At 41.2% G+C, this 24,116-nt stretch overlaps 1 protein-coding gene and 1 non-coding gene across 5 annotated transcripts in view; one reads left to right on the plus strand and one right to left on the minus strand.

Annotated features, from left to right (window-relative positions):
* The first annotated feature begins 1,419 nt into the window (after positions 1-1,419).
* The window catches only part of LOC131230858 (uncharacterized), a 31,605-nt gene continuing 8,908 nt past the window's right edge, over positions 1,420-24,116 (plus strand). The window contains exons 1-4 of one of the 4 annotated variants that reach the window (XM_058226881.1): positions 1,420-1,707; positions 16,552-16,629; positions 19,086-19,190; positions 20,135-20,290. In XM_058226881.1, coding sequence (XP_058082864.1) covers positions 1,435-1,707; positions 16,552-16,629; positions 19,086-19,190; positions 20,135-20,242 — 564 coding nt within the window. In that variant the 5' untranslated portion in view covers positions 1,420-1,434 and the 3' untranslated portion in view covers positions 20,243-20,290. Of the gene's footprint in view, positions 1,708-13,647; positions 13,676-16,551; positions 16,630-19,085; positions 19,191-20,134; positions 20,291-24,116 lie in introns of all 4 variants that reach the window. The other 3 variants (XM_058226882.1, XM_058226883.1, XM_058226880.1) reach the window with 3 other exon arrangements.
* Positions 23,742-23,846, minus strand: LOC131232129 (small nucleolar RNA R71). The gene has a single exon (XR_009164735.1). It is a non-coding gene; the product is annotated as a small nucleolar RNA R71 (small nucleolar RNA).

Here is a 24,116-nt window from a genome sequence, read left to right on the forward strand (position 1 = left end):
GAGAGGATTCCGGATCTCTCATCATAGTTTCCAATCTATCCATCTCAAAGAAGGGGACGCCAATAATTCGATTAACTCTCAAGTCAAGCAGAGCGTGATATGCTCGTGCATCCTATTCATATACATGTAAAATCTAAACCCCATGTCACACAAATAGTCTAATTTAATTAAATTGAGTGCAACATGTATAATGGAATATAGATAGATGGCCCCCACATGCATAGTGGGCTAAATGGTAACCATTAATTCCTTACACATATATGAACAATACACACACATAAGGAGAATACAGTGGCCCTATGTGTATAATGTGTGCAGTATATAATAAATTATAAATGCATGATCTATATCACTGAACCATGGATCTGGCAATTGAAAGAAGGACAATAATTCTCCCATCAAAACGAAAAAAAAAACCTCCTTACCTATAATATGATTACATGTAATTTAAAACAGGTCTGTTTGCAATATTTCATATTATAACTAAATTACAACCTGTAATCTTATTACAGATCGATACACCTGTCCAGGCAACCCATGTCATCGGAAAAGGATTACTACTAAAAGACCGGCACATGGTATTAGATGTGGATAGGTGGGATGGAACCGCATTTGGTCCTGTCCAAATTCCATCGGGCATTTGGGAAGGATGAGAAAGGTTGGGATTAGGGAGGATGGAATTGCATTTGTCCCATTTGGGATTTCTATGAATTTTACATGTGGGCTCCACATTGATGCATATGTTCATCCATGCCATTCATCCATATACACCCTTTACGGATGACATTCTGGTTATATATGTATATAAGTAATTGACATCCGAATTTGGTTTGTTGATTACGATTCTATGGTCCACCAAAGCTTAATCCATTGTTTTCCCATGACAATAATGGAAACGGATGTGCTACTCCCTTGCCACCGGCCAACGGCTGGTGGTCGGTGCTTTGTGGGCCCCACCATGATGCATGTGTTTCATCAATGCTGTCCATGTATTTTTTAAAGATCATTGTGGGGTATGAGACTAAAAATGAGGTATATCCGAATCTCAATTGGACCACATTCTAGGAACAGTGTTGAATGAATGTCAACCATTAAAAACTTTTTGGGGCCATAAAAGTTTTGAATCAAGCTGATATTTGGTTTTTCCCTTCATCCAGGTCTGTATGACCTAATCAACAGATTGGATGTCAAACAAACAGTACATTGGGCCTTAGGAGGATTTTAACGGTGGATATCCAATCACTATTGTTTCCTGTGGTGTGGTCCACCTGATATTTATATCCCTCTCATTTTTGGGATCGAGCCATGACATGATCTGTAAAAATGGATGAAACACATACATCATGGTGGGGCCCACAGAGCACCGACAACCAGCCACCAGGCTGGTGGCAGGGGAGTAGCCAATCCGCTTCCGGCGAGAATTTTATCCTAAACATGGAATTGCACCTTTACAGGCGTCCAAATGACCCCCATGTTCACCACTGTTTAAAACAAAAAAATGGTAAACTCACAACCAAATCTCATCATAAACCCAAAACCCTACCAAGCAAACAAACGACGCTCTCTCTCAATTTTCTCTTGTTAGAACACCTGCTCTCCCTCCCTCTCTCTCTCTATAGCCTTTTGCTAGGGTTTCAGTTCGAGCTCGAAGAAAGAAGTTTCATATTCGTCTGCATTCGACGCAGTTTCTCTGTTTCCGAACATGAGGTATGCCAAACATCTCCTCACATCACTTCATTCTATTTCTTTCGCTCCAGATGTCGTGATTTATGGGAAAATCAGTTCCTTTTCCCGAACGATCTCTAAAAACTACGATTTGGAAAGAGAGATTGAAGTTCATGGCACACGTGTGGGTGCCGGGCATATGCAACAGATCAGGGCCATTCATGCACTGGGGAACACTGCCACCAAGCCCTGGCCCTAAAGTGAGGCTGGACCAGATTTTAGGGCCAGGGATTGGTTTTTCGCACCTGATGAATGGACTGGATCATGCACACGCAGGCCAGTTGGCACGGGTGTATCAGCTCGTGAATCTCTCCTTGCACTAGCTGCGCAAGGGCTTGTTTGCGATTAACCTGCTCTTTTGTGGACAACAGATGATCCTAGCCATTTATTGTCTATGGGTTTTATCTCTGCGTGCATCATGGTTTGATGTATTGCCTGAAACTGGTACGTTTTGCCCGGTATGTACCGGTTTAGCCCATGAATGATACGGCTGTATCGGTCCGAAACAGCACGTTACAGGGGCATGCGATCTGTATTGGTGGTGACTGACACAGTGCATCAAAGCTGATTTGTAAACCATGCCATGTATCCATCTTTCGGCTCATGTTTGTGTTGCTTCTTCTTCTTTTTCCTTCTCTAATAAAATTGTGATAGTCCATCACCATCACCATTGTCATCGTCATCATTTGGGCCTTATGCCAACTAAGAAGGTTCTGTTTCACAACCCATCCATCTACATCTAGTAAGTCAGACCAGGTCAAGTCGATCTGCGAGACCCGGGTTGACTAGTCCAGTTTGCGAACTATGAATAGGAATAGGAAAAATTCCTGTTCACCTCGCATGGGTACCTAACGGGGGTAGCTTTCTCCTACTCGCCAACGATTTAACATGTATGAGATCCACCTCATCCATCAGGTAGACCACCTCTTGTTTGGCCTTGATCCCAAACATCAGGCTGATTAAACATTCACTCAGTTTAAAATTATACAAAAACCACTAAATTCTCATGCTATTGCCCATCTGAGTTTTCGAATACTGGGATTTTTGGGTAATCCTTCCATCCTTATCGGGCACACCAGATGAATGGATTTGGATGGCATATAAACACAATATTGGCCATACACAAAACTAATGGTGGACATCCCTTCCCATTTGTTTCTTATGGTGTGGCCCACCAGAGTTTTGAATCATCATGGCTTTTGGGTTCCAAAGTGAACGTGGGGCATCTACTTGATGGACGGGGTGGATCTCATGAAAGTTCCACGCATGTGGTGATCGGTTTACCTAGGCAAGGTTACCATAGGTACCTATGCGAGGTACACTAATGGGGTTCTTAGTAATACATCCATGTTTCGTTTTGGAGGCATGTAAGAAAGGAATTCGGAGCAGATTTATGTCGAACCTTCTATTTATAATAGTTGTTTTTTTTTTTTTTTAAATAATAATAATATTATTGCTTAAAAAATTATATTACTCAAATAATTTAGCAACAACAACAACAGGCTATGGCAAACCAATAGAATGATTGATGTGAATGCAACTTCTTACCCATTATTGCTTGTGTTAAACTAGACTGGAACTAGACGTGGTAGAGCAAGTAATGCAGGGAAACTATGAGGATGTATGTATCTCAAACCTCCTTTACGAGGGCTTTCATTGAGGAAACTCCCCAAACTTCATTCTTTTAAGGGTTTTATTCAAGAAATGCCCAAAAAATGATGATTGTTTATTTGTCAAAGTAAAAGCTACTTTCCACTACAATGATCGCATATTCGTGAAAGACTCCAAATTCTAATCTAAATTAAATTAAGAAACTACCTCAGCTAGAAATTTAATGATCACCACCATCATCGAAGCCTTATCTGAACTAATTGGGGTCAGTTACACGAATCTTGTTTTGGCATTCTACTCTATGAAGAGCTATAACTTCAGTTAGACCATAAGTCATCAAGTCTTTTCGTACCACTTCCGTCACTTCCTTTTGGGCCCTCCCCTTGCCCTTTTCGAGATTTGAACTTGCACCAACTCACTCCTTCTGACCAACGTAGTTCTTGGTCTCTATTGCACATGACCAAACCATCTAATTTTACTTTCTCTCATCTTAAACCTATGGGTATTACTCCTAACTTCCCTCAAATTCATAAATTATATCCTTGTAGTGCTACTCATCCATCTCAAAATCCTCATTTAGATATACTCATCCAATGAACATGTTGTTTGTTAACTGCCCAATGTTCTGTCCCATAAAGCATGGCTGGTCTTTTATCTATGCTGTAAAATTTCCCCTTCAGTTTGATTAGTACCAGCTAAATCTTCAAAAAAAAAAAAAAAAAAAATCAATTAAGAAATTAACTATACCTAGAGAGTCACCATGATGAGGAAATGCATTAAAATAACCAACCACGAAAACCACTCCCAAAATCCTTTGTGTAACATATTTAAGCTACCCATTAGAAAACAAGAAATCTCCTGTTCTATTTTTACAGAATTGGGCTGCACAAAAAAGCGATTGATCTTGAAGACCTATAAGGGGTCGTTTGGCACCATGGATTTTTTTACTGGTATGTTTGGCACCATAAGGTAACTGGGGGTTTCAAATCCCCTCTTTGAAATCCAAGGTGAAAGCTTGGATTACATCTAAAATCCTTCCAGGAGTTGCATGTGTAACATGTGTGTTGTCCCATAAAGCATGGCTGGTCTTTTATCTATGCTGTAAAATTTCCCCTTCAGTTTGATTAGTACCAGCTAAATCTTCAAAAAAAAAAAAAAAAATCAATTAAGAAATTAACTATACCTAGAGAATCACCATGATGAGGAAATACATTAAAATAACCAACCACGAAAACCACTCCCAAAATCCTTTGTGTAACATATTTAAGCTACCCAATAGAAAACAAGAAATCTCCTGTTCTATTTTTACAGAATTGGGCTGCACCAAAAAGCGATTGATCTTGAAGACCTATAAGGGGTCGTTTGGCACCATGGATTTTTTTACTGGTATGTTTGGCACCATAAGGTAACTGGGGGTTTCAAATCCCCTCTTTGAAATCCAAGGTGAAAGCTTGGATTACATCTAAAATCCTTCCAGGAGTTGCATGTGTAACATGTGTGTCACTAGGTTATTAATCTATTGGGCACATGGCCCACTGTTGATATCCCAAAACAATCATATTATCAATTGCATTACTATAATTACGTTAATACAATGATCTGCGCCGTCCAAATATTGTCCATGTAAATTAGTGGTTAAAAATTGTTGGTTAGTCACTCGGATGTGATCTTGTGCTTGTGGCCCATCCGAGACTTGGAATTTCATCATTTTTGGGCAAATTATATATTTCAACGGGCTTATTATAACCATTGTGTCAAACATTACATGGTACACTATTAGAGATATTAATGTTGATTTAGTAATTAAAATCAAACCCCTGTGATATACTATGCATAGCTACTTTTGGATTACATGGGATTCCAAATCCAGGGTGCCAAACACAACATGAGGATTTCAAATCTAGCGGGTTCCAAATCCACGCACCCAAACGGGCCCTAAGTTTTCCATCTAGTTTTAGAAACAGAAACTTCTTTAGTGTGGGCCTCCAAAACTGGCTTTGTACTCTTCATCTCTATGCCTTCTGCAGGATTCCTATATATATATATATATATATATATATATATATATATATATATATATATATATATATATATAGAGAGAGAGAGAGAGAGAGAGAGTAATATAGCATTAAAGATGAAATATAGATAGAACCGTGTAGATCCAGATACATGCCACTTTTGACGACCAATTCCATATCTAGATTCTCCGGTAGATCTCCAATCAATCCACTAATCAGCAAAAGATGAAATAATGAAAGTAACGATAACTATGGCAAATTGCTCCAAGGCCCAACCCATTCCCCAAATCCTTTCTGTGGGGCTGTGCAGGAATATGAGTGCGATTGCTTATTTGTGAGAGGGAAATCATCTCAGCTCTCATTGATCCTTCTGCATCCACTCAGGAAGACCATATGGAGAACGGATGCTCGATGTGGTGCTACCATGTCTAAAATGTTTAATAGATTTTCAATCATCAACATTCATATACTCAAGCTTATTATAAAATAGCAATCACTCCAAGCTTCTATCAAATCATGAGCTTCAATTTTCTGACAGCTCTAGATGTTTCTTTCTTTCCTTCTCTTTGGCTGGGATATAGCTGTTTTTCTTTGTTTTATTGTTTTTTTCTTTTAAATTTATATATCAGCCTTCTTGGCTTTTTAGCCTCTGAGTTGATGAGACCTTCATATCGCGTTTCAACCTCTGCCTTTTCTCCTGCCTTGTGGCTTTGTTGTAATTTGGCCATTGGTGGCCTCTTTGGTTGGTGATAATATCTTTTGCTTACCTTATAAAAAAAAACTATGGCATATTGCTCAATGTTCTAGACGAATAATTCCTCTAGGGTTTCAAGTCTATTTTAGCCTTTTAGGGAACATGAAGAAACTTATTTATTTCATTTAAAATCTTCATCATCACAATATCCATAATAAACCCATATGTGCTTTATACCCAGTTTACAATGTCCTAATTAAAAGCAAAGAAGCCAAGCTAAAATCTTATTGGCCTAATTAGAAGCCCTTTTTTGAACTATCTCCAACTTGTTATAAGTCATTATCATCAAAGCCTTATCCAGACTAATGGAGTTCAGCTAGATGAATCCTGTTACGCCACTCCCACTTGTTGTTAAAGAAGTATCTAAAGTAGACAAGATAAGGAGTTATATTCCATCTTAAATTATCCATTATACCAACCATGTGGGCTATAGGGATATAGGGTTTGTACAAAACCCTATTTCTTCCCATGCCCAACTAGTTCCTGTGTTTTGCCATCCTTGTGATCCTGTGGATCCCACTAGTCAATTGGACCATTGGTATTGTCCTACACTCATCAGGACTATCAATGAGGTCCTGATCTTTCATCTACTCAATCTTGATAAGGTCCAAATCCCCAATATGGATGGCTGAATGATCTAGATACACAATCTGGATGTTTGGGTTAGTCATTTAATCAAAACTGTTGGATGGGCTTGATCTTCAATCTATCAACAATGGGACACTGATGGTCTCCTATTGGATCATCTGACAGTCCTGCATAAATGAGGCTTAGTGACAACCTTTGATGCATTCACGATAGAACTTACAAACCCACCCATTGAAAGAGACAATCCATAGAAGGTGAAATGGAAGCAGCAAGACTGACTACCTTGCTAGAATCCTTGAATCAGAGATTTTGAGAAGCAATGTGAAATTTTATGCAGACTTGGTGACAAAAGCAGGTTAGGCCAAAGCTTGATAATCTTTTAACCAAACCTCCAAGTAGTAGGTGGACTGGTTGGAGCTCTCAAATGGGGAGGACGAGGTAAAGGTGGTGGTGTCAGAGTAGGGAAGATAAAGTGCCTTGCCCAGATGGTTTCCATGTTTTTTAGTGTTTTGGTATGAGGTAAATGATGGAATCATGAGTTTTGTTTCCAACTTTACTAGAAGGAAAAGTTATCTGTGGGCATCTTATTTGTTGCCTTGATCTCTAAGAAAGAAGGTTGAAAGAATTTTTCCTCAAAAAAATCTTGGTGATAAGAAGATCCCTCCCCTTCTTCTACGATGTTAGAGGAACCCATCTTCAACTCCTCTCAGCAGTCTCTCAAAGCAGATGGAGAAGATGTTTCGGTTGGCACCCTTTCTATTGATCAAGTCAAGTTCGAGAAAAACACAGCAGAACTGGCCAATTCCGCAGTCATCATCATGAAGGAGGGAGCATCTATTCCCATCGTCAGGGACTGGATCAAAGAAAAAACAGGCTTTCAATGCGGGAATTCCGATCTTAAACCCATCGACTCTAATGCTCTTTGGGTTAAAGTTTGTCTAGGCCTTACCCCGATTTTCTTTCGACAGTGGGGAATATTCACAAATCTGGTCCGATTGCTAATATCATGCCGTGGGAGGAATTCTCCATTTTTGGTAAAGAAAATATATGGGTTCTCATATGGGATGTTCCTCTGGAATTTTGGTTCGACGAGTTCCTTATTTCAGCCGCATCCTCTTTGGGTTTCATCTTGGAAATGGACCCCAAAACCCAACAAGGAGTTGAGCTTGGCGTTATCAGAGCGAGGGTTAGGAGGAGGAAAGGTTCCCCCCTCCCCGATCACATTCGTGTCAAAGCAGAGAATCGAACCATCCTTCTCTCCGTCCAAAAGGAAGAACCTGGAGTCAAATATCTCAGATGGGGGGACATCTGGCGATCCAGAGAAATTGATCGTCGACAGCAGGCTTTGAATCGGAACAGTTTCGGGGAAGAAGGAGCTCTGTCTCCATACACCGGCAGAGTACCGAACAGAGGTGCATTCAAATCGCCTGCTCCTGCAGACCTACATGACAGCCATCAGCCGCCCTATGAGGTACGTGGCAACTCCCCGTCTCGACTTGCAGCTCGTATATCTGACGACCATCATATCGAGTGCGAAAAAGATCGGTGCCTCCCGCCCTATTTGACACGTGGCACTTCAGGTCCTCTTCACCCTTTGGATGCATCGATGGTGGAGACACAGCCACGAAGCCTACTGCCATTTCACCTACCTAGTACTCACCTTTCTAAATGCACGCCCTCCGCTCCGGCTCGACGCATGGCCCTCGAAATTGCTGATCAGCGCATCTCAGCCCCCCACGTGGAAGCTGATGTCGTTATGCCCAGGCTAACGTCCCTCAATGAGATCAGGTCTGTGGACCCGGGCCCGTTTTCGACCCGAATTAGGCTCCCGCTTAGCAAATGGCCCCCTATCTCTATAGCCGTACCCATTCCCCCTCAACCTAGATTTGCGACTAATGCCCCCTGCCCCCCAGACTCCTCTCCTCATCCCTCTAAGACCCCTTCTCCTCACGTTCCTCTTTCGTCGCAAAATCTTCATCTCTGGTCGATGGAAGATAGTCCTTCCCGCGGGGATTTCTTCGAGAGCCTGATTTCAGAATCTCAGGGTGCTGACTCCTATCCTTCTTCCCCATCCACTTCAGATTCCAAAAGACAGGACTGGGCAGATCTGGGTCCTCTAACCCTGTTCCACGAGGAGAGGTCTTCTGACATCATCATAGCGGAACCTCTCCAGATGCGAGCAGAACCTTCCCATTAGAATCAGATCGACAATTCGCTTGTAGCCATAGAAGGTAAAAGTCGCAAGGAAATTTTCGAGAAGATGCAAAATAAGAGGTGGATTAGGGATGCAGTTGGACATGTGGGTCGCTCCTTAGGCTTATCATTTGATACCTGCCCAAAAGACTATATTGGCCTCTTCCAATATATCGAAGATAGAGGTAGACCTCTCCCTCCCTCGAAGACTTCGATCAAACACCCGACTCGATCGTCATCCAATAGGGAGCTCCTTAATCTGCAGTCGATGACTAAGGCTTCTCCCGCGTCTACATCTAGGCATGGAAGAAAGGGCGTGCGGGGAAGTGTGGTGTCTCAATGAAAATTATTTCTTGGAACGTTCGAGGGGTGGGTTCCAGGCAGAAGCGGCACCTCATTAAGGACTCCATCAGGCGAAAGAACCCGGATGTGTTATGTCTCCAGGAAACTAAAGTTCCTTCTCTCATAGTCTCCTGTCCACATTATGGCAATCCAATACGCCAACTTCGTTTCTCGTGACGCTGATGGGTCTTCAGGAGGTATTCTCATTGCCTGGAAATCGTCTCAGTGGGACCTGCAGCATTCGGTCAAGGGGATCTTCTCGGCGACAATTATATTGCAAGATAAGTCGTCCACCTTTCATTGCCTTATTATTGCTGTATATGGTCCTAACGATGACTCTCTTAGACCGCTCTTCTAGGATGAGTTATCTGTAATGAGACAATTATTTTCAGGTCCTCGCTGTATCGTTGGAGACTTCAACATGATTCGATTCTCTGGGGAGCACTCTCGAAAAAGGCAATTCACTCCAGCAATGGCAGCTTTCTTTGATTGGATCCAGCAACAGCAATTGGTTGACCTCCCGCTCTCTGTTGCCAAATTTACTTGGTCCGATGGGCGCCGCAATCCAATCCAATCCAGGCTTAACAGGTTCCTCCTATCTACGGAATGGATTGACGCTTTCCCTTCCGTAGCGCAGATTGCCCTCCCTAGAACCACCTCGGACCATTGTCCGATTCTGCTTTCGTCGGACGATATTGATTGGGGCCCCAAACCATTCAAATTCAATACAGCCTGGTTGGAGATCGGGGGGGTTCAAACAGAAGGTTGAGGAGTGGTGGTCGGGATTTCAAGTCGACGGCTTCGCTGGTCACAGACTACTCTGCAAGCTTCGGCTACTCAAGGAGAAGATCAAAGGATGGAAGGCCGAAGCACTTAGCAAAAGGAACCAAGAATCGGAAGCCCTTCTTTCAGAACTTCAATCAATCGACGCTGGTGTCATCGATAATGAAATCCCAATTCACATTCTCTCCAGACGTATAGCAATAATTCAAGAATTATCTTTCAGGGCGCTTCAAGATGAAATCACATGGAAATTGAAAGCGAGGGCGAAATGGATTGCAGAGGGGGATCGAAATACGAAGTATTTTCACAATCTAGCAAGTATGAAAGCTCGGGCCAAAGCTATTTACAGCATTGCAGTCGACGGAAGGGAGATCGATGATAAGGATGAGATTGCCGAATGTGCAGTGGCTCATTTCAAATCCGTTTATACCGCAAAGGGCTGGAACAGACCCCTTCTTGGTGGTATTCTTTTCTTCTCTCTTCAAGCTGAACGTTGGAAATCCCTTTTTCTGAAGAAGAAGCTTTAGCGGCTATCAGTGCGATGGGTTGAGATAAATCCCCGGGTCCCGATAGGTATCCCATGTGTTTCTACAAAATATTTTGGGACACGGTTCGCATCGATATTATGAATTTCCTCCAAGAATTTCACATCAGGAATAAGCTTTCTAAAGGTCTTGGCGCGTCCTTCATTGCTCTCATTCCCAAAGTGGCTGGCGCATCTTCATTTTCCGATTACAGGCTTATAAGCCCATCAGCCTCATTACCAGCCCTTATAAAATCCTTTTTTCCAGACTCTTGACAGTCATGGGCAAACGCATTTCTAAGTATCAGAACACATTTATCAAGGGGAGACAAATCATAGATGGAGCGCTGATTGCTAATGAAGTCCTTCACTCTTGCCATTTGTTAGGGAAGAAATGTATCCTTTTCAAATTGGACATTGAAAAGGCGTATGACCATTCTGATTGGAGCTTGCTATTCTATATGCTTAATCATATGGGGTTCGGCGATAAATGGAAACGATGGATGCAGGCTTGCGTAGAATTGGCTCATTTCTCAGTTCTTCTAAACGGCACCCCTAAAGGGTTCTTTCCAAGCTCTAGAGGGCTTCGCAAGGCGATCCTTTATCTCCTCTCTCATTTCTCATGATTGGAGAAGCCTTGTCCCAGATGATCTCTAAAGGTGAAAGTGTTGGTCTCTTCAAAGGAATTGCGATTCCGGGTGTTTCGTCGACAATCTCTCACATTCAATTCGCCGATGACACCCTAATTATGGTGGAAGCTGACTCTGACTCCGTGCAAAACCTGCACACAACCTTCAGATGATTCGAGGCAGTATTAGGTTTACGTATCAACATGGCTAAGTCCAAGGTCTTCGGTATCAATGTCTCAGACCTGGAGCTAAATTCCTTTGCATTGATCCTAGGCTGCTCTATTGCCTCTTTTCCGACTTTCTTTGTGGGCCTTCCCCTAGTTGTTAGGTCCCCCTCCGAAGCCTATGTGGGATAAAGTCGTTGACAAATTTAACAAATTGCTCGCCACTTGGAAGTGTCGCTATCTGTCCATCGGGGGAAGACTCACTCTCATCAAGGCCGCTCTGTCCAACATTCCCATATACTCCACAACCAAGCTCGGCATCACCCAAGCAAATAGGTTGGAGAAGTTGCGAAGAAACTTTCTTTGGAACGGGATGGAAGAAAGAAAAAAGTTTTACCTCCTCAGTTGGAAGGAGGTCTATAAGCTCATTACCGGGATGGTGGCGCGAGCATCCGGAATCTGAAAATGATGAATCGTGCCCTTCTCGGCAAATGGACTTGGAGACTGGGAGAGGAACAGGACGCCTTATGGAATATCATTGTCAAAGGAAAATATGGACCATTCCTTGGACATTTGGAAATAGGTATTCAAGGGTGAGAATGCCTTTTCCAAAGGAGTTTTGTTCTAGTTGGAGATGCTTACCAAACTAGGTTTTGGGAGGACCATTGGTGTTGTGATTAACCTTGATTTCACAACATCTACCGCATTGCTATCCTTAAAGATTGTCCGATTCGCTGCTTTTTCTCTCAAACCGAGGCCGGTCTAGTGTGGGAAATTAATTGCTTCAAAAATATGCACGATCGGGAGTTGGAGGAATATGCCGCTCTTCTCAATTGCCTCTCCATGGTGTCGCCAATCAGGATGAACATGACAAACTATTCTGGAAAGGGGGATAAATCCAGCCAATTTTCGGTGAAATCGCTTTATTCTCTTCTCGTCCCCTCCACTATCCCTGCTTCTTCGGCGCATCCATATATTTGGAAATATCAGGCTCCTCCTAAGTTTATTTGTTTTGGTTGGTTGGCGGCTCGGAAGCGGATTCTTACAATCGACAACCTGAAGAAGAGAGGCATGCAACTTCCTAATATATGTCTTTGCTGCATGAACGATGAGGAATTGACAGATCACTTATTGGCCCACTGCCCCTTCATCTCTCTCATCTTGCTGGATTTTTTCGAAAGATTCGATGTTTCTGGCTGTCTTCCTAATACTGCCTCTTCTTTATTATCATATTGGCATGGGTTCAATCTGGGGAAAACCAAATTGAATATCTAGAGAATGGCGATCCTCGCGATTTGGTGGGCTGTTTGGATGGAAAGGAACGACCGATGTTTTAACAACACTCATGCCTCTGTTCAAGTTGTAGGATCTAGGGTTAAAAAGCTCCTCATTGAATAGGTCGTTTCTATTTCTAGTCTTAAGGGTTGTAAGCTCCTAGGTTTGATATCTTCTTCTCTTTTCTTGTTTTTTTCTGTCTACTTTCCCTAATCTTATTACCTACTAGTGACAACTTTTGATGCATTCACGATAGAACTTACAAACCCACCCATTGAAAGAGACAATCCATAGAAGGTGAAATGGAAGCAGCAAGACTGACTACCTTGCTAGAATCCTTGAATTTTTGAATTATGAATACATCATTCATTCTATGCCCAAAACTTGTGCAAAGTGTGGTATTTTGTGATTCTTCTTCTATCTTCTTTCTGCTCCCTTCCTGGTTCGTACAAGCCCATCCACCCTGTGTCAATTGAGTTTGAGGGGCAATGTTGTCAGTACCAAAGACAAACACGACCTTCGTATGTTTCCGTGTGTGTGTGTGTGTGTGTGTGTATATATATATTTGTATGTTTTTGCATTTCTTGGTGAATGCGGTTTGATCCTACACTGGTGAAGACTACTTTATCCATGGTTTTTACTGGTAAGGAGTTTGGGTCCCGCTTGTAAGTTGCAAGTGAAGAGGAATTCAAGCAACTCACAACATGGAAGTGTAAACTTTTGGGATCTGTTGTCTCCTCATCAAAGTACCCCTACCTTATGTTTTTCAAAGCTTGTTTTATTCGTTCATTATTTTGTTTTCTTTCATATACTTAATTCTTGAGCTTGTTTATGTGTTTGTCTTTTTTTCCCCCCGCCTGCTCCATTGTTTTATACGTGTTATATTACTTGTTAGGTACACATTGCATTCACGAGCGTTTATTGTCTTGATCATTTGTGTGTATAATTTACGGACAAAAGTAGATTTTTTATTTATTTATTTTTTTAAAAAATTTTATTTCCCTTCACTCAATATACTGACAAAATACTCATTCTCCTCCAGTAGTCGGCCGATGGAGGAAGATGCCAATGTAAGTATTCTTAGCATTTGACTTTCTAAACTGCATGGTTAAGTAGCTCCCTGTTATATGGTTTGCTTGTTTAATTGTATTGGTCTCATAGTATATTTGGATACTTTCATATATTTCAGTCTGACAGTGTTTCTAGTTTTTGATCCGTCATGTTTCTTACTATGAATTTGGTGCTTTTAACGATCTTAATTTATTTTTCAGTTGGCATTTAATATTGTTTCGAAGTATGACTACTAGTCATCTGTAATTGTTGTATTATATGTTGTCATCATAATCCAGATGAAATAATGTACTGTTTCTTGATGTTCTTGGTTCAAATATGCTCGTCTTTTCCTCTGTTGGGTTTGATAGTTGAAAACACTGTAGACTGTAAAATAAAACCGAAAAAAATAAAAAGAGAAGATGTAGGGACTCGAGGAATTTTGAGCCGAGTTAAGGCATGATTTGGAATCACTTTGCTTGAAGTAGAATTTGTCTTCATTGGACCATGTCCCAAGTGCAACAGGAATCTTGGACAATCATCCTCTAGGATACAACTATCATCCGGTCAGCGGTGCACTTATTGTGCACGGGCTCGGACCACTCGCAGCCTTAACCTGAACCAGTAAGGGGGTGTTTGATTTTTCGAATCCTTGGTAAATATTTGTAAATGGGTCATTATTACTTCTATCGTATGTTTGCAAAGAGATAGAATTCTTCCACCTCGAAAACTGGTCCGGAAAGGGCTGACTTAAAATAGTGGCCCCACCGTGATGTATGTGGCTTATCCATGCCATCCATCTGTTTTCTGTTTTACCAGAACACTTATCGCCAATGTATCGCCAATATTTTCGATTGTGTAAATTCCATGCGTCGCTTGTATTGCTAATGTATTCATATTGCCAATATTTTTGACTACGTAAATTCTAGGTGTCGCTTGTATAGCGAGTGTATCAACGATAGTTCGACAATATCGCCAATGTATCGATATTGTAAAAAATCACATTTATTAGGAAAAAAATTCCATTTCAAAATTTTTATTGGCGCATGGTTGTATACATTGTTTAAATTGTCGACGATAATATCAATCATATCGCGATATTATTGTTATTGCAACATGGGTGATATCGAGACCACAACTTTCATTTTCTTTCTAGTTGTTGACGATTTCTCTGTGAAATATCATATGTTGTCGTTATTTTGAAATATCGATGGGTGTTTCGATTTGTTTCTTATGGCATGGCAACACATGCTTTTAGCCCCCCGTTAAATGAAAACTTATTATGTGTGCATTCTTTTTGCAATTTTTATTTATTTATTTATTTATTTATTATTATTTTTTTAATTCCAAATATGCAAGCATATCTATTTTCGCATCTCCTAAAGTTTCATTGAAAAATTCCACTGTTTTCACCCAATGTTTTCCCCCCATTTTAGGTTATCGGCGGTATTGATATTGTTTCCATATCCCCGGCCAGCGAAAGTTGTACCTATATTGATACTTCGAACCCTCATCTTCCTCATTTTTTTTTTTTGGCTCATGCCCTAAAATGAGTTGGTTGAAGGGATGAACAACGTGGATAAGTCACATACATCATGGTGGGCCCCACAGTTTTTACCCTTGGGTTTGGAGATGGATATGTTCAAACATCACCTACCACCATCACATTGGGAAGGATGCAACAAATACCAATGAAAATGATCATTACTTATTTACGGTGATTTACATGGGAAATTGAAAACCAAACGGGCCCTAAGCGAATTTAGAAAACGAACTCAATGAACCAGAGATTTGAGAAAGAGAGACTTGATTGTTTTGATTGTGTTAAAAACCGGATAAGGGAAGTCTATTTACAGACTTTGAATGGGCTTGAATGGGGTGTTAAAACACCCTTTTATAAGGATTAGGTCTGTTGGGTTTAAACCCAATAGGCGCAACCCACCCGAACAGATGGCTTTTGATTTTAAAACAAAGGGATGCAAGTAGGCCACAAGCAAGTAGACTTGCACCATCTTGTGCACACAAGTAGACTCGCACTATCTTGCACTTTCAAGTATATTCACATACCACACCACACTAAACCCATACCTGTGCTTGCGCTCATGCCCACGGCCAGGCCCGGCGGCACACGTGCACGTGCACGTGACGCATGCCACGGCTTGACTCATCTTGGCGCCCTGAGGCAACCTGATGCTCGAGTTCCCCATCTTTACCAAAGGCAAACAGCCTTGGGTACATGTTGCAAAGAATCGGGCCAACAGTGACACCTCGTGTCCCTTGAAGGCCCAAGCCTTTTATAACACACCCCACTTATAAGCACTTAGAATCCCTTGTGCATTTCCGATGTGGGACAAAACTCGAGGTAACATAACAAAGGGACAAGGAAGTTTGAATAAGTTTTGGTGGGAAATTTAGAAATACTGAAATCTTAAAAACCATTAGTGGCTGAGGCTAGGGAGCAATGTGCATCAGGTGGAGTTCAAGCATGTTTCTTTGTGTCTGCTTCTAGTACTTTTTGGCCTGTGTCCAGTAAGGCTTATTGTTGTGTTGCTCTCTGTTTTCGGTCCTTTTCAGCCTGTACATCAACTGCTTGCAAATTCTCCTTTGTGAGTAGATGGTCCCATGCTGCTCGGGATCTCTTTCCAACAAATTTTTTCTTTTCCCTCACATGGAGGATTGGTTAATGGTGCTTAGAGATGACATGGTGTAAAATTCTTTTAGTCGATGTTGTGTAAAATTTTGGGTGTAAGTATCATTTTGCTCATACTGGCTTAAAGATGAGTTTCAGACATCATTGATATTTATATGGTTGAACTTTTGCTAAATGCTATCTTCTTAATTTCAACTGGCCATCTGTTACCATCTTCACTTGTTGCTTTTCATACTTATGTGACAGGTTACCAAGAATGAAGAAGAAGAATTCAACACAGGCCCACTCTCTGTCTTAATGATGAGTGTTAAAAATAATACCCAGGTAAGAGGAGTTTGCTGTCTTCTCATTTCTTACCAGGGAGCTTTTAAGCATGTACAAATCACTGTCATAATGGGAAGTCAAATGTAATTTTGCATCACAATCTTACATTTGGCAGCGTCAATGGAACCACCAAAAAAAGAAAAGAAAAGAAAAAAGAAGAAGAAGAAGAAGCATTCTGTGAGGATGGTTCTATGATGAAGTAACTACGATGGAATTGTATATAACTGAGAAATAGTTGAATGGAGCCAATTTGAAGATCAACTTCCACCTTTAGATGCTAGAAACTAATCAATCTCTTCAATTGCAGCAGAAAATAGATGAAATGGGGATAAATATGAGTCTCGCCACACAAAACCCTAAAGGAGTATCACTGCTAGGGTTTCTAGAAGAGTTTCACGTCTAGGTCTTCACAATCATGAGAAACAAAGAATAGTTTTCACCAACCAGATAGTTCACTGCATGTGGGGCCCACAATCCACTGGTTGATAATCTGGTTCATTTGATCGGATTGTGGGCTCCATAGTCCATTTGGAGTTTTGGGCCTGCTCATTAATCTGCCAGCAGTGGGCGCACTTGTGGACCCTGTTTTATGATGGAGAACAGTATGCAACTTGTCACTTTTCAAAAAATCCGGGAGACATGGGCAGGATATGGGTATCCCGTTTGCAACATGATATTTAACCTATTTCTTTTACTTTTAGTTTTATTAAACCATGTATTTGTTTTTCCAAACATGCTAAATTTAACAAAATTGCTAATTTTTACAATATTTACAGACCAATATAATATTATTTACAAATCATGCCAGTGGGAGCTTTGTGCTCTCATTGCCGGTCCTAAGTCCAGATAAAGGAGGGTTGTGTCAGGTTGGCTGCTGGCATTAAAATTTCCACAAACTTCTCATGAATCTTGACAATAAGCGATCCACCGATTCCTCGCATTCAAGATGTCAAGTTAGACCAGGAAAGTGCAGAGTGCAGACAAATTAGTGTGGAACTATCACAAAACAAGGGAATTCTCGGTTAAAACATTCTACAGGGATACCGACAATGTGCCCGACAAGGGAGGAGATCTTCACCAACAAGGTTTGGAAGTACCAAGCCCCTCCAAAGATTGTGGGGTTCAGTTGGCTGGTGGGCAAGAGAAGAGTTCTCACTGTAGATAATTTGAGAAAAAGAGGGATGATTATCACTAATTTCTGTTTGTGTTGTATGTCCAGCGAGGAATCGGTGGATCACTTATTTATCCATTGCCCTTTCTCCTACTGTATCTGGTCAGATATATTATCTCGTTTTGGTATGGCTTGGTCCGCACCTAACTCGATGGGAAATCTCCTAAAGGCTTGGCATGGTATAACATTGGGGAAATGGAGGATTAAGCTTTGGAGAATGAGTCTTCTTGCTGTTTGGTGGGCAGTGTGGGAAGAAAGAAATGGTAGATGCTTCAAGGGGACTTCAAATTCGTCGGATTCCATTGCCTCTAGAGCTAGGTTTCTAGTAGTTGAGTGGGCGATCAATGTTGACATTTTAAAGGATTGTAATTTGCTGTTCTTGGGTGTGTAGTAGGCTGAATCGCTCCCTTGGCAGTTCAGCCTTCTATCCTCTGTTTTGTTTTTCTTTTTTCTATTAATATAATCAAGTGACTTTTCAAAAAAAATAAAAATAAAATTTGACATGGATTTGATGACCTATATATAGTTTAACTGAGGACATGTCATTTATAGAGTGGAATGGCGGAACAAGATTCAGGTAGCTGGCCTCAGTTGGGATAAGGTTTAGATGACGAATGACGATGATGATCTAATACCATAGGATTCATTTAGAATTTTTCCTATAAGTATCCTAAGAGTATCTGGTTGCATTGTCAGTATCATGTCATGTTTGACGAAATACGTTGGCATACATGAGTATCTTAGGATCACAGGCCTGATGTTTTTGGCGAGTAATAGTTTATTTTTTCTCATATCAGGCTTCAAATCAGAGATACCTGGTGAAATCAAAGTTTGGTCAGCACCCACACATATCTCTATAGATGGCCACATGTGCTACCCTGACACATGCTGGACATCAAGCTGTGCGTCAGGCATACCTCACCATAAAGATGATAGCCCAGAAATCAGGCCTGTCAACTCATCAGTCAGGCCACACATGCACATAGAAGATGGATGCTTGGAGTGTCACCCGCTTGATGTGTTGACCCGCCTTATTTTTGGATCAGGTCATCTACGTGGTGGGAACCACTTGATGCATGGCTTGGATGTTCTACATGTGCTAGGTTGACATGTGTGGTCAGATGTAGAGGTTTATGCCAGATTTAGCAAATCTCGGTGGAATCAGGGCAACTGTTGGTTTCTGAAGCTGGTTTTCAGTATTGCAATTAGAGCGTGACCACTCCCATGATTTACAAAATAGTAAACAATGAGGGTATCAATATCATACTAACTTCTATGAACTCAGGTGCTCATCAATTGCCGGAACAACAAGAAGCTTCTTGGTCGTGTGAGAGCCTTTGATCGTCACTGCAATATGGTTCTTGAAAATGTTAGGGAGATGTGGACTGAGGTATGTTCCTTGAAGAGAAAGTTATTGAATTACTTGCAACTGCATGTCCATGAATGCCAAAGACAAGCACCCCACAGACAAATGTGATGCATATGTATGTCTTGGCTGTTCTCCAGGTTGGTCCAATGGCAAATGTTGCGTATAACCCCACAAAGGTGGCTAACTCATCTGGTGCCCCAGGTTTCAAAAATTGGTATCAGTTGTATCGGCCACCTTCATTATCGATATGGGAGCGAACCAGCCCATCTCAAAAGAGGAAGAAAAAGGAGGAAGGCCCCATAACAGCACCTATACAGGGCTAATACAACTGTAAGGGCTCCCTTTTGATTTTTCCAAATTTTCTCTTGTTTTCCATTTCTTTCTTCATTTCATCCATGTAGGAAGTTTAAAAACTCATTTTCGAAACACATGATTTTAGTGGAATTTTTTGACAAATCGAAGCGGAATGGACCATTTTGGGAAAAATCGGAAGAGATGTAAACCATCACTTTTTTTTTTTCCATTAAAAAAAATAAAAAATCATTGTAATGGATTGGAGTCTACCTAATCATGCTTGATTTCAGCCAGACATCATTCTTATCAATGAATAGTCTGATATATACCATTACATACATTTAAAAAAAGAAAAAAGAAAAGAAAAGAAGAAAAAAAAAGAGCCTATATGGGCATGTATTGTCCAATACAGTTGGATATGCCTGTATTATATCGTTTTTGGGCCCGACCACTACACCCCTCAATATTGATATTCAGTCTTGAGCTGGCCAGATGTACGTTGAACGTAGACTGTGATTGGCCTTTTCTAAACCATCAATTGTTTCAGACATGCATGCCCAGCCGAAGAATGGAACTCGGGCACACTCAACACTGTGCCTGCTTGATGGCCGGGATCTTGCACGAGTCTGCTACTTCGGCACATATGGGGCACTGACCTTTGGCATTTGTAGGTGAGCTCTTGCAAGCAGCGTTCCTCTTATAACTTCACCAGCACCCATATGCAAGTGTGGAAAACAAGTGCCCCACCCCACGCCAATTCTGCACGTGTGTCCACCTGAAGAATGGAATGGCATCGTTTTCAGTCCAGGGCACTTTCAACATGGCACCTTGTTGAGGGTCAAATATTGCATATCAGACCCATTTATTGCATGAATTTACAAGCATGACACCGTTTAATAGCCTAATTTAATTGAATTTGTGATGCAGGGCGTCTTCATGAGCTTGGACTGGGAAAGGACACTAAAAAGCATGGATTTACCGATCTGATGACACTAAAGCAGGGGACGGACTCCAGAAGACCAAGAGCGACGAAATTATACACCAGGGGTCCGCGGAAATCGAGGAATCGAAGCTCAAGTGGCCTGAAAAGTGTCCAAAATGCAAGATCATAGGGTTCCCACCATCTGATCAGTTCGAAACTTCACACGTGGCTTGAGGACCATAAATAAACCGTACACGTAAAATTTCAGCCCCTGGATCACTGTGGAAGTGGCCCAATGGACAGATCAGCCCTTTAATCATTCTGTGGGGCCCGCCTGATATCCGGATATGCTTCAAAATTGTTCTACACGGTTTAAACCACGTGTCAAAGCGGATGGACGGAGCAGATTTCTCACGATCATCACACTGGACTCTATATACACAGCGCGTGTACAGAGTGCACCGCACCGGACGGTCAGCCCGGTCAAAGACGGGCTGACCCGTCTTCTTCTTCCGCAGCAACAGCGGACGGACGCTGTCCGTCCGTTTTCCAGCAGTGGGCCCCAATCAGCGCTTATTACGAAGATCTGGACCGTCCATTGTGACGAGAGGTTGGGGTAGACCCTCGCCTAGGTGTCTTTTTACCACCATGGAAAGTTCTGCATAATCCTAACCGTTCAATGTATGATGAACGGCGGAGTAGAAGATACGGTGGGCCACACTAAAATCAAGAAAAAAATGCGTGTTTCTTACTGTTTTTTCGCCACGAGTCGAATGAACGGAGAGGATTCTCTTTATGACAGTGTTCATGGGTCCCACCAATCACCAGCGCAAGGTCTGCGCAAGCTCTGTTCGCAAACAGAGCTTGCGGACGAAACTCAGTGGGCCACCATCATTACCCTTCTCGATGATCCAAGCCGTTCATCTGCTCTGAAAGGCGGCCAAGACCTTCACCTAGGCGGAGAAATTGCAAAATACATCAGACAGCAGATCTTAACCGTTCAAACATAAATTAGACGGCAAATCAGAAAATCAAGTGGGCCACATCAACATTGAAATAAAACCGTCCATCTCAGACTAGTTTTTCGAGATAAATCGAATGGATGGGACGGATTCTACTGATATCATTGATCGTGTGCCCCATCAACACCACAGTGAAAAGGAAAGTTGCGTCTCTACTACGCGTAAGGGGTTTCCGCAGCTAGCTCGACTGGGACTCCAGCTCTTCTCCGCCCCTGGTTGTATAAAAGAGAGAAGGGAGCCGGTTTTGGTTGTGAAAGAGAGAAGGGAGCCGGTTTTGGTTGTGAAAGAGAGAAACAGCGGCGGGGATTTCTGCTGGACGTGGCTGAGGACGTGAAACAGCAGAGGAGTTGGAGTTTTAGACGCGAAGAGAGAAAGAGACAGGGAGTAGAGTGGTGTTTTTTTTCTTTTCTTCATTGTTTTCTTCTTCTTTCTTTTTCTCTATTCTAGTATGAGATCTAGCCCAATCATGAGTGGCTAAACCTCTCAGCTAGGGCTAAGGGGTGAAGCTTGTAGCCTGATGGGAGAGATATTGCTGGTGCCCTTTGATTAGATTGAAGAGATTATTTTTGATTTAATTTTATAGAAATATTTTTTAGTTTTTAATGGCATGTTGTGACTAAAATTACAATGGGCTTGCAATGGCTTTGAATATTTCTTTCCTCTTTTTACATTTATGAAGTCAGGAAGCGCTGTTGTTCATCATTGTCCCATGGGCATGGTAGGATGATAGTACCTTCCTGACCTTCATGGCATGTTGATTGATTGATATTTAGATTAATTCTGTTGTTTGCTTTGTCTCCTGGGCATGGTTTGGTGATGGAATCCATTCTAATTCATACACCTTTTATCTCTTGAAACCTATATCAATGGCAGTTCAGTAAATTTCCATACTTTGTGATCCTGGCATAAAATCTCCCTGATCTCTACAAGTGGATCCGCTGAATCCCTAGCTTATTTTCTCTGAATTCCTTAAAGTTTTAGATAATTCTTCCACAATTATTCCTTAATTTCTATTTGGTTTAGATCACATCTTAGTCTAGTTCTATTTCTACCTAGTTTCAGATAACGTACAAGTCTCAGTCCCAGTGGATTCGACCTCGGTCTCACCGAGTTTATTACTACATCACAACCCTATACTTGGGGAGTGAACAAGTTTTTGGCGCCGTTGCCGGGGACTGACGGTTACGATTTTCTGAAATTAATTGGTTTTAGGATTAGTTTAAGATTAGGATTTTACTAACCTTAGTTTTATTTATTTATTTATTTATTTCTATTTGAGTTCAAAACTAACTTGTTTCCTATTTTATAGGATCTGGACATAAGTTTCTCAATTGGTAATTCCTTCCTCATCTCTCTACTTTTTCATATTTTTAGAATTAGGGTTTAAATTTTAGAAATTTTCTAATTCTAGCACTTTTAGAATCTAATTTATTTTCCTAATTTATTTTTAGAATATTTTTAGGAACTAACCTTCTTATTTTGTAGGCCTTTAAGATAGAAATTTCTAATTTGGTAAGCTCTTTCCCTACTCCCTATTTTTCAATTCTCTTTTAGTAATTTACTCTCTAGTTTAGATCTTTCCTAATTTACTTTAGAAAATTCCACTTTCTTTTAAGAATTCCTTCTTTTAGAAATTAATTTACTGTTATTTTTCTTCTATTTTTAAGAATCTAACTTATTTTTATTTTATTTTGCAGGTTTTTAACTTAGGACTCCAATTTGGTAATTTCTTTCCAACTCTCTCTTTCTTTCTAGATTTTCTTTTCCTTTCTTAGGATTAGACTTTGAATTTGATTGAGGGTCATGAGTGTTTCATGCCCAAGTGGGCCCGTGACAACACTCGACGTCTCTTGATCAAGGAGGATTAGTTGAGGGGTTGACTATCCATCGCAGACTAGACACCGCTCGAAATCCCCGGAGTTAATTAGTTATGGCTGAACACCAACCTCCTCTACTTCCACCCGGGGTGGAGGATACCCAAGATGAGAATGAGGTGCAACAGCATCCCCGCCTCGTACTTTACGAGATTTTCTACAACCGCGGGAGTGAGTACGCCCTCATGCATGATTTTTCCCGAAAACACAGGACAAATAGACATCAAGCCAGGAGTTATCCAACTCCTTCCCAAATTCCATGGACTTGAATCAAAGTCCATATTTACATTTGAAAGAGTTCGATGAAATAATAGCTACATTATGTTTTCCTAATGTATCCTTAAATATCGAGGTGAATCTTAATGTTGACAAGTCGAGATTAGACTCTACATTTATAGATCTCAATAGTTAGAATTTTTCTAATTAATGGAATAATACTTTGAACTTGATTAAAACGATTACCCTCGTAAAGCAATCATGAACTTTGCCCAAAAGAAGATGAAACATTCTTCCAATGTTGGGAAAGGTTCAAAGATTTGGTCAGTTCATGCCCACAACACGGATTTGAAACGTGGCGCATTACAAATTTTTTCTACGATGGACTGACATCTTCCATGCGCCAAATGGTCGAGACAATGTGTAATGGAGAATTCATTAATAAAGATGTCAACGAGGCATGGGACTACCTCGACAGTTTGGCTGAAAAAACACAATCTTGGGACTATTACCCAAAGTTGAACACCACGTCTAGGCCAACTCAATCAAAGGAGAAAGGTGGATTATATCTCTTGAAAGAAGAGGATGATCTCAAGTGTAAAGTGACTACGCTCATAAG

This window comes from Magnolia sinica, chromosome 17, assembly GCF_029962835.1.
Source record: "Magnolia sinica isolate HGM2019 chromosome 17, MsV1, whole genome shotgun sequence".
In the NCBI taxonomy this organism is placed as follows: Eukaryota; Viridiplantae; Streptophyta; class Magnoliopsida; order Magnoliales; family Magnoliaceae; genus Magnolia; species Magnolia sinica.